Below are 11,052 nucleotides of genomic sequence, written 5' to 3' on the forward strand. Positions count from 1 at the left end.
TAAAAAGTATGGCTTATGCAAATGTAGTGAGATGATGTAATCATCCCAGATGACTGGCCTGTTAAACTGCAGAATTCTTATCAGGAAATAACAGAAGAAAAATCCTTCGCTTGATCAATTTTATCATCATGAAGTCATGACCATGAATATACTTCAGGGTCTGTTTTAGGTTAATGACCTTTGCCAGAATGTTAGAGCATATTTGCGATAGTTTAGTTGACTGGACTGTTCACCAACTTATAGATTAACTATGTATTCATATGGTGCTTTTGAAGCATTCTTTATGTATATAAAGAATTATATTGTTTTCAAAGAAAAAATCACATTTGGTATGTGTCCTGTGAACATAGGTGTTTTATATTGAAAGTAAATAAATAATCACTTCCTCTCCAAACTCAAATACTAGTTTCAAATACCAGCTGTGTACTGAGATTTGTATGTTCAGTATTTCTTAAGATAAATCTTAAGATTTCCTGCAAAATGTACATTTAAATATTTTAACAAGTGTGGTCGCTTTCCTACTGAGAAAACTTATTTTGGAAAGCAAAATTAATCAATAGAGCTATCTTATTATTTTCTCCACTGTTAATATCTTAGTATATGATGAAGATAATAAGATTGGGGGGGGAGGAATTGGAAAAAAAAACTTGTTAATATTATTTTAAACTCTGAAGGAAAAAAATTGTCTTTTATAGCTTTGTAACCCTTTAAATGAAAAAGAAAATATAGGTAAGAATTCTATATAAAGTTTGCATCACTTCTTGGGAATAGGAAAACTTTAAACAAAGCCCGGTAATTGTTTAAGCAGTGTTTGAGATTGTTCAGATTTATGTGAAGAAAATTTATTTTAGTTTTGTCAAAGATTATTCACTCTAAAAGTATATTATACACTTTAAGAAATGATGTGCCCTTCTTTAGCAGGTCACTGCAGGTGGGCATAAAATGATAGAATTGGTTTTTTAACGAATAATACGAATGCATTCTTGAAATATGTGTAACCTTTTGTATTTTAATTGCCTTCTCTATCCACGGTAAGAGAACAGATCCTTTTGCTCAAAGTACTAATGAGAGGCTTGACATCCACAGCTTATGAGCATTTGTACTTGGTACTGACTTTATGAGGTTAGATTGCATAATGGAGGACAACTGCTAACTCATTTTATCACCTCAGTATGTTTTTTCTAGTTTAATATTCTTTGAACCATTCCAAGTTTGGTATTTAGTTATGACTGCTGCTTTTAAAGGCCCAACTGTGCTGCCTTTTTTTATTCCTATTTATATTGCCTGGTCATCAGAATTGTGAGGTATGTGAACTACATGCTAATCTTACTGTCATCATCAGAATGATGTAGAACTAAATAATTTCTGTGCAAAGGTATTCAAGCAGAAGTGCCTAATTAAGGTAGTTTGACAGCACTAAGATTACAGAAGATACAGCTAACTTGATTTATGTAATATGAATTAATTGCTTTTGTGCAAGAAATGAAAGATGCCTTTGAAGCTGAGTTAAATATGCAGGACTGCAAGTTAGATTTTTTTTTTTAAATAAGAAACGGATTTGAAAATAGTGTTTGACTGTTACCATTTGGGGAATTTACTGTTTACAAGGATTATTTCAGTAAAAAACCAGCACTTCAAAATAGCACATTCTGAGACAGGAATTCTCAAGTCTTGTGTTCTAGTGCTGACGTATGCTTCAGCTCTCTCCATGCCAGTTGAACTACAGTAACTATTCTAATTTCTTTCAACTTGTGGAAAGGACTTCTGTGGTTGATGGAAGAAATTGTGGCATACTTTAATGTTAGAGTTCCTTTGTGCATTAAAGGACAGTCAAAATAAATGCTGTCTCAACAAAATATCACTCATAATGAGGATGTGCTGGCAAGGCATAAAGAGTAGCAGCCATGGCAAAGAACTAAGTCCTCTTATCACTGGACTTGAAACTAGTCTGTTACATATAGTAAATTCATGAGAAAAACTGTGAATAAAGCTACTGTCATTGTATATTCACACGGCATGGCAAATACAGAGACTAAAAATGTCAGTTAATCCATTTTTTAATGCTGGTTGAAGTTGCAGCAGCTACTGGCGACAGAGCTCCAAGTGACTGATTTGTACATGTTTTTTCTTGGCAGCAAAAACATTTTTTTGCATTAAAACAGTTATTCTTCCTCAGTTTTATGAGGTTATAACAGAGTTTCTTATATGTGAACGATATCTACAAGTCGAAATTTTTTAAAAGTGCATCACATTTTCTGAGGCAGAATAGAACGTTGCAAAGATGCATAATAACTAGGGAAAAGAAAGAAATTATTTTCGGGCATGTAAGTGTATTTTTTCATTCATACCTGCAAAAAAGCTGAAGTTCAGCATTGCATTGATTTGACTAGGGACCAACACGTGGAAAGACATGAGAATTTTTTTATGAGATAACTGTAGTTAAAAGAGCAGAGTTGAAAGAAATTGGAATAAAAAAAGGAAAGACTTTGGGGTAATGAAGATACGGTTTACAATGAGAAAACAGTTTCTGCTTTCTTGGCCAGGGTTTTATTTCTACTTCTCAGGCTTTTTTTTTTTTTTTTCTGTCTTGCTTGTGCTGTTCTCTGCCACCACCACCCCTTCCCCTTCTCCTCATCTTCAAATTTTATTCTTGGGAGATCTTATAGTTCAGTCTGTCTTTCACATGAAGTCATGTATAAGACAGTAGGAAGGTTTTCTCCAATTTAGAAGAAAGATTTGCATTAATTGCTTAAGAAAAGGTTCCTTTGAAGAAAAGCTAAGAAGTTATTTCAGGTTCTGGCATGAAATTTTGCTGCTGTTATGTAAAACACGGCAAAAGGATAACTGATGATACATATTTTATGAAAGAAACACTACCTTATGAAACATTATGATTATGGAAATAATATCTCGTCCAAGGAACTGGGAAAGTACATCTTTACAGCAATACCTTCCTCAGTCTTAAATAGTTATGTTGAAGCAGAATCATGACTACTGGAAGGGAAATATTTGTAACTAACTTCTGTCATAACTTGAGAGTCATAAAGTACTAACAAAGGCACCTCTAGAACCTTTTGTGTGTTATTTTACTTCCCGTAGCCATGATTAATTCTGCTTACCTTTTCTTTGCAGATATCCCCTGAAAGAATTTCCTGGTTAGAATATTTGTTCTTGGTCAGTAGTTTCTCAGTTGCAGTATTTTGAATGGTTTAGACTTGCCTTTCCCTCCTATCTGAAGTACCTTCCCGTGGCACAGTTGAAATCCTTCCTCTGCAGTTGTATTGGGAGAGAAAATATGTTAAGATCATTTGCAAGCAAATGCTTCAGTGTAAGGACATGAATCCATGAGTGCCGTTCTGCAGAACCTTTAGGCAGGCAATCTGGCTGCATCAGGCCAGCTTTTCCTATGAGAGTCACAGTAGACCTTGTTTACTTTTTCTGCTATTTCTACTGTTTTGGTGATGTTGGAAGACTTCTCCATTGAAGTGCAAACCTTTTGTGGATATAGAATGCTTTGGATGGGTACCAATGATGTTAGTAACTGTGCCAAAACAAGTTTCATTCACTTTAACAGATGGCTTTGCCTTACTTCTGTGGTCACAAGTCTGTTGATTATTCCTTGTTTTCCATCCTAACGGGTATTTCAAAATACGAAGTATGTATGAGAAACCTAATGCACATTTGCTGTATTAAAAACTGTATGTATCAGTGACCCTGAGTGCTATAGAAGTCTTTCATATTTGAGGTAGTTTAGTTTGTGGTTAACTTTTTGCAGACTATCAGGCATCACTGTGTGTAACCTCAGTTTAATTTATCTAAATGATTGTAGGAGATGAATCAGTTTGGTTTCTGAAATAAAATACATGGATTTATTTACATTTATGGTATAATTAGCTGCTTACCAAGCTATTTTGTTTTTAACTAAAATAGATGTCTCCTGCCATGGTGGTTATTTAATTCTTTCAATTGGTGTTCATCTTGGACATAATGAATTGTAACTTAAAATAAGAGAAAAACTTGGTAAAAGTGGCATTCACCCATCTAAAACTATGATGCAAGTACTACAGCAGTTCAAATAGCGTTGTGTTTCTACAAATGGATTTGAGTCTAGTTCTTGAGTATAAACATGGGAGGTAGGGGGTAAGAGGTTAGACCATAGATTTTAAGTCAGATTACTAACACAGCTGATGTTTGTTAGCTTTTTTCTGTGTCTTCCTTTCTTCATCCATTCTGTTTTTTTTCCTTGTAACACAACCTGTCAGTATTTCTTGCTGCTAACAGCATTTTCCTGACTTGTCATGTCTGTGTTTTAAAACTTTCATATACTTCTTGTAACAAGTCCATTTAAATTGAGTTTGACTAGCTGCCTGCTGTATGGCACCAGCAAATTCCCCATATAGGAGATTCTCTGCAAGGAGTGAATCATCCATCCATTGCCATGGGAGATTCCTCATATAAAAGAATAAGGAATTGTGTAGTGCATTTGATTTGTCATACCTGATTGTCAGATACTTCCCTTTTCAGTGTTCACTATGCAGTGAAGGCAACAACTAGTATATTCTTAGGTGTTTCATAGTGCATGTTGTGGCTACTTTCAGTAATTCAGGGGACTGCCAATAGTAAACTTTTGCATGAATACTTTCCCATGGGAGAGTGAGGAGGGCTGCAGAAGCAGTTGAGTTGTGTACATCACCCCACAGCCCATATTAAAGATACTTCTTTACTACTTTTGCTGTAAGAAGTGCTTCAACTTCTGAAAAGCTGGTTGCTATCAAAACTTGAAGAGATGACTAAAAGCTTCCTAGTGCTAGGAGGACTGTCTGCCAAAGGAAAGCCTTACTAATAAAATTGAGGAATTGCTATGGGTATGTCATTGTGAAGACAGTTGCTGAGAACCACGAGAAGGGTGTAATCTAAAGCAAGCAAGAGATGAAGGAAGTGTGAACAATGCAGTGGTAGTTGTCTTACCTGGACTTGTGTGAGAAAGACAGTTCATGAACTTTTCTTTCAGAGCATGTTATAAATTCTAGCAGGTAATTCCATAGGAATTTAATGGTAGAATGCTACTATGCTAGTAGATGCTGGACCTTTAGGGTTTTGATTCTTCTGCATTTTTACAATACCAATGCAGTTCAAGATCAAATCACTGACTTCTGTAACAACAAAACCGTGAAAACTGAAAGTTAATTCAGCTGAAAAATCAGAGCAAAGAGGAGAAAACAAGTGCTAATTGAAAGATACAGTAAAGGGCAATTGAAAGATACAGTAAAGGGCAATTGAAAGATACAGTAAAGGGCAATTGAAAGATACAGTAAAGGGCAATTTACAGGTTTTAGTCTCATGGGCGATATCCTGACTTGTTCAAGCAGTCTAATCACAAGTGAGTTAGTAGGTCATCCCAAAGCAGGAGTCTTCAACATATGGGAATGAACAGTGTGTGAAAATAATTTCTGAAGTTTTTCAGAACTGGAGTATTTTCACTGCAAGTCTTGATATTCCACACTGCATTTTGTGCAGAAGCAAACTTGTTGCTGAGCCTGGACATTTTTATAGTGTCACTGAACAAGTCTTTTCTGATAATCTGGTAGAGGGTTGATGCGAGAGTTAAGTGCTCTGACTTTCTTGATCCGAAGGCTGCTGAAAGCCAGAGCATGCTTACTTGCTTTTGTCCCAGCAATGGTAAACTCATTTTGTTGTTAAATGAAAATACAAGCTTTATGAAAGCCTTAACAGATTGCTGGAAGACACAGGATGTTTTAAACAATAAACAAAAATGTATTTGTCAGATAAAATAGAATATGACTACTTAAGAAAAAGAAAAAAAAAAAACTTTGTTAAAGTAACATGCTTTTGAAACACAAAGTGGTTTTTTTTTTATTTTGTTTCTTTTACTCCATATTCCAGCTTCTCTTCTCAAATACAAACTACATTCTTACAAGACTGATGTTGTAAAGTGTTCTAACTCTTCCAAAGATAGTCTTGTATTTCTGTAGTCTTGTATTTCTGTTTATGTTGAAATGAAATAATGGTCAAGTGTATGCCTTTGGCATGTATAACCTGGGAATGTCTGAAATTTAGTGTTAAATTTAATTTGAAATTGTCAAAAGTGAATTGTGTCAACCAGACACATTGCCGTAAGGCAATATAAAAAATAAGGGTGTTCACCCTTATGGATGATTAATCACCCATAAAAGAAAAATTTACTAATTGTTTACTTCTACTAAATGGTCAGCATGTGTTTGCAGTGTTGCTGAACTTACTGGAGACACCTTTGTGGGCACTTATTTTAGTAGGATATGACTGAGTGGCAACAGAACACATTCACCAGTAACTTAAGGAATAAATTTCAGTTGTCTTTTGGCTCAGAGCATCTTCTGCACAAAATATTTTGCACAACGTACATGGAATAACTATTGTTTACTTACTTTCTGGTTCAGCGTAGTCTTACGCAATGAATGCATGATGTACTCGTGGCTGCTCATCTTGACTAAATCTGTGAAATTAAATATTGCAAAGTACCTCATTCTCAGGTTATTGAGTTCTGAGATGCTAGGTTTGAGAAACTAGGGATTTGAATTCCTTCCTTGCACTTCTTTCCCAAATTGCATACTTCCAATGGATTTCCCTGTGCTGCAGGTCCTCAATACTGTCTGAAATTGCATCTTGAAAGAGAATGTGCATGAGTTGTCATATGTGAGGAGGGAAGGAGCTAAAATGAAGTGTGTTGTTTGGTTTTTTTTGAAGGCATGTCAGACTGAAGCAGGGGGTTGCAGAGGAGTGAGAAAGGAATTAATGCAAGATTATGTTAGGAAAGAAGATGTTGCTACCTTGTAAAGAATTTGAGGAAATATTAGACTGAAAGCCAGAAGACTTAGTTTAAAAGTGCCATCAGACACTGTATAGACCTTTCCAGTCTCCAGACTGGGAAAAAGTTTGACTTGTGAGAAGGTGTATGAAATCCAATGCCAGCATTAGATCTGATTGATTAAAATTTTCTGAAGTTGTTTTCTCTGCAATAAAAAATGTAGTGCAGGCCTTCTAGCCAAGAGGGGTTTTTTGTTCACTTTTAACTTAGCCATATTCCTTATGTTAAGGTCTGTGACCTATGTATTCTTTGAATATGTAAAAAACTGAAGAGTTTAGACATGCTTTTGACTGTTTGTGCAAGCTCTAAGTTTTAAAATGTTTTCAGTCCCTTAAACTCTACTTTCCTGTTCATTGATCAGCATTTGCAGCATGTTTTCAGTAAGATGTATTCAGATTTTCTGGCTTCTGAGATGAAGATGGGAGAGGGTGCATCCTCTGGGTCACTACACATCATTAGCACCACTTTGATGCAATATTTGCTCTTATCTTTTCTGAATTGGTTCATCTAGGTTAACTCTTTCAAGCTAATTATTGACTTGTAAAATTCATTGTCCTGTTTTGCAGGCTTTGCTGTAGCCCAGTGTATAAATCAGCACAATCCATCACCACTCTCATCACCTTCGCCTTCCAGTGGGAGTACAGGGCGCTGTGATTCAGTGACTGCAAGCTCAACATCCACTCCTTCTGCTGCACAGAGCCCATCAGGTATTAAATCATGATTTTCAGCCTAGGTACTAAAGGGTGTAGAGTAGTTTATTGTAAAATTAAATCACTATGTTACTGGATTACAAAAAGTAGGGCTTTATGTTTTTAAATCACTTGGTCATTCAGCTAAACTAAAAGTTAAAGTAAATTGCGGTGCAAATTTTAATGATCTCTTCAGCTTTCTGGAATTCTAATGAATACTTGGCATCTTTCATCAGTGATTTTAAATACCGGTGAAATAATGTCCTGCTTGTCTGACTTAACTCCTAGTACATAACATTTAAAATGTTGGGGGTTTTATTGTTTTGGTTTGGTTTTTTTTAAACTGAAGTATTGCTTTGCATAAATTTGTAACATAAATTGTTAGCCTTTCACCATAGTGGATAAGTTGATCTCAGCATGAAGCAGCTTTTTGGAGCTGGGTGACTTTTGCTTTTGTATGTTTTTCTGGTACTCATTTGTAACAATGGGCCAAATATGAAATATTTGAAAATAGTTATTTAGGATGCTAATATTGTAAAGCTTTTGCAATAACACTCTTCTGGCTGAACACCACCGCATTTGAGGAGGCTGTTTCATTGGTGCAGAAGAAACCGCCCTGTAAATAGACTGACAGTATAATTTCACAAATGTAGCTACCATGTGTTTGTGTTGGTGAGTATATTTAATGGGTATGTTTATACTGGAACTTCTTGTTGCATTAAGCGCCTTCATTCCTCCTTTTTTTGTGTAGTACTTGTAGAGAATCTTGTAATGGTGTTTGTTCTGAGTGCAAATTATGTGTGAGGTCAAGTCCCAAGCTGGAGACTAAACAAGAAGTAAATCCTGAAGGGTGCATACTGAAATGCTTTCATTGCTAGAACTGACCTGCTCTACCTCATTTAGGTTACAAAACAATAGAGGTAACTTGATTCTCAAGACCTTTTCAAACAGCCCCCTCGTTTTAACAGTCACTTCCAATGTTGATTACTCCTTGAAATGGTAGAAACTTTCTTCTGGTTCCACCTTCTAAGACATACCATTTTGCCTTTATTTGGAAGCCTCATTTATTTGGAAGACTCTAGATTAAAAAGCATCTGTTACTGTGAGAGACTAACATATAGTCAAAATATTCCTGCAGTATGTGTAATGCAGACTAAAATTTGGAATATTTTTCTGTATACAATCTATTCAAAACTTTGGAAGGACCTCATTTTATTTTCTCTGTTGGTAAGTGATTGCTGTTATCCAGTCTCTTGATGGCCCAGATAATGTGGTGATTACACAGGGAAATGGTATCGTTTGTCAGAAGTCTCAGTATGGATTGGCACTACAAGAAAACATTTCTTTGACTATGTTTCTCCTTAGCAATGTAAAAAAGCTCATCTACAATGTCCGTTGAATCCTCTCTGATCAGGAAGTGAATTGCAACTACAAGTTCTTGGCAATAGTGGCTAAGAGAAAACTGTGGTAAAGGAAATGAAAATTTAAAAAATGTAAATTATTTTTGTTGCTGTAAGCACATGCTAGTTCACAAATATCAAGCAAGACTATACTACATACTTCAAAATGAAGTCTTTCAAGTGCATGTAATCTGACTTCTATGAAAAACTGAGTAGATCCAGAACAGATAATTCCTCATCTAGCATAAAAAGACGATGCCTGATTGAAGAATAATCATAGACTGTAGTTAAGAAAATTAAAATCTACTTACACAGTATGTTGGAATTTTAAAATCTGTTTATTTTTCCTTGAATTTAAAAACTCTGACAGGAGACTGCTCATTGGTTTAAAAACAAACAAACAAACCCCAAACAAGCTCTTCCCCTGACCAAAAAAAAAAAAAAACCAAAAGCCAAACACCAACAAAACCAAAAACAACCAAAAAACAATGAAAACAACACACCCACACAGATGAAAGTTTTGTTTTGTTTTTTTAAATGCCTAATTTCAGTCTGCACTTTGATGGTTAGGTTGTATGTACCATCCTCACTTTATGTGACCTTCACTGTGGCTTAATCATAATGTATGTTCACAATGCCACATGTCATGCAGGAAAACAGTCTTTGAGTGGGGTTTAGTTTTTTTTCACAGGATCTAGATGCACTGATGTAGATGCTTTAGCAAATCTAGTTGTGAGGATGCAATTCTGTGCCCTACCACTATGAGCATAGTAACCTTCAGCAAAGTCAGTGGAAACCGATATGAGAATCTGCATCAGCTACTTCAGTTCCAAGTCAGCAGCTTGCATTAACCTGCTACAGGGATGACTTTTGAGCTCAACTCTTGGCTTTTGTTCTGCTAACTCTACTTGGAGAGCAGTAACAGAGAGGAAGACAGTGACTATATGTGCATGAGCAGGTAATTCGGTGCAATAGGACAACGAACAGTTGGTACTGAGGTCCATGCATCTAATCTGCATGTGGCTTAGGGATTTTGCTGTGGACCATATTTACTCTGACCTTTAGTACCAAGCATCCCTGCCATCTATGTGATTGTCTGAAGGAGCAATTATTAGTTCAGATGTATGTTGCTATTAATACTTGGAGTGCATTTGGTGCATAGTTGCAGCATATGTTATAGTTTGGTTTCCTTGTGAAAGAATCTCACTGTTCCTAAATCCAAACTCTTCCTAAAATCAGACTAAAGCACTAGGTGTGCATCATCCTTCAAAGCTGCTCTATTGGTCTGACCCAAACTGCTAATGTAGTTGGAGCCAATAATGAACAAATAATGTTTTAAATAGTTATAGCTGAGCGGTTGATGGTATCTCAAGGTCCTTAGTATAGACTAGAGAGAGTTCTGAAATCCCTGGAGCTGGGTCTTTGGGAGGTGGGGGCATGGGGAGGGTTTTCTCCAGCTCTGGAAGCTTTGTTGATGCTTTTTGCTAATCTTCAGTGTCAGATCAATACCAGTCTATTCCTGGGAACAATGTTTCTGCATTACCTGATCTGACCAGTTTACTGCAAGTTTGTAATTAATGTTCTCCCTTTTATGGTTGTGATCTATACTGGAAACTGTTGCCAGGAGCATGACTATGAAAGAGATTATCTGTTTTGTATGTCCAGATAGCTGTTCCGTAGACTTCTGCATGAACAGAAGTACACCGCTCGAATAAGCGATAGTGTCTTAACCACTCTCCATGTTGTATCAGGTCTTACTGACCACTCAGCTGAGTTACAGAAACAATTGCTGGTATTCACCCACTTCAATGTAAAACAATATGATTTTTCCCATAACCTATTGAGGACAATTGAAACTAAACTGCCTTAGTCTGCTGTGAAGCAGAAGAGGAGACTTGCATGATGTGAAGTGGCTCCTTCAAGGAGGAAGTAACAAGTAGCTGATGAACAGCAAGCAGTCACCAAGATCTGCTTTATGCTCCAAGGTAGCACTTGAATGCTGCCACCATTTGTCACATTTGAATCTCCCTTCTCATTTCTCATTCCATTTTAAACTCATGTGAGCACACATATGTGTTCTCTGTCTCTCCCTCTTTCC

At 36.2% G+C, this 11,052-nt stretch overlaps 1 protein-coding gene across 1 annotated transcript in view; it reads left to right on the plus strand.

Moving 5' to 3' along the window:
• Positions 1-11,052, plus strand: part of CLEC16A (C-type lectin domain family 16, member A) — a 71,824-nt gene that overhangs the window by 53,369 nt on the left and 7,403 nt on the right. Inside the window, 1 exon segment of the mRNA XM_009698616.1 lies at positions 7,432-7,572. Coding sequence (XP_009696918.1) covers positions 7,432-7,572 — 141 coding nt within the window.

This window comes from Cariama cristata, unplaced genomic scaffold (assembly GCF_000690535.1).
Source record: "Cariama cristata isolate BGI_N322 unplaced genomic scaffold, ASM69053v1 scaffold11124, whole genome shotgun sequence".
Lineage (NCBI taxonomy): Eukaryota > Metazoa > Chordata > Aves > Cariamiformes > Cariamidae > Cariama > Cariama cristata.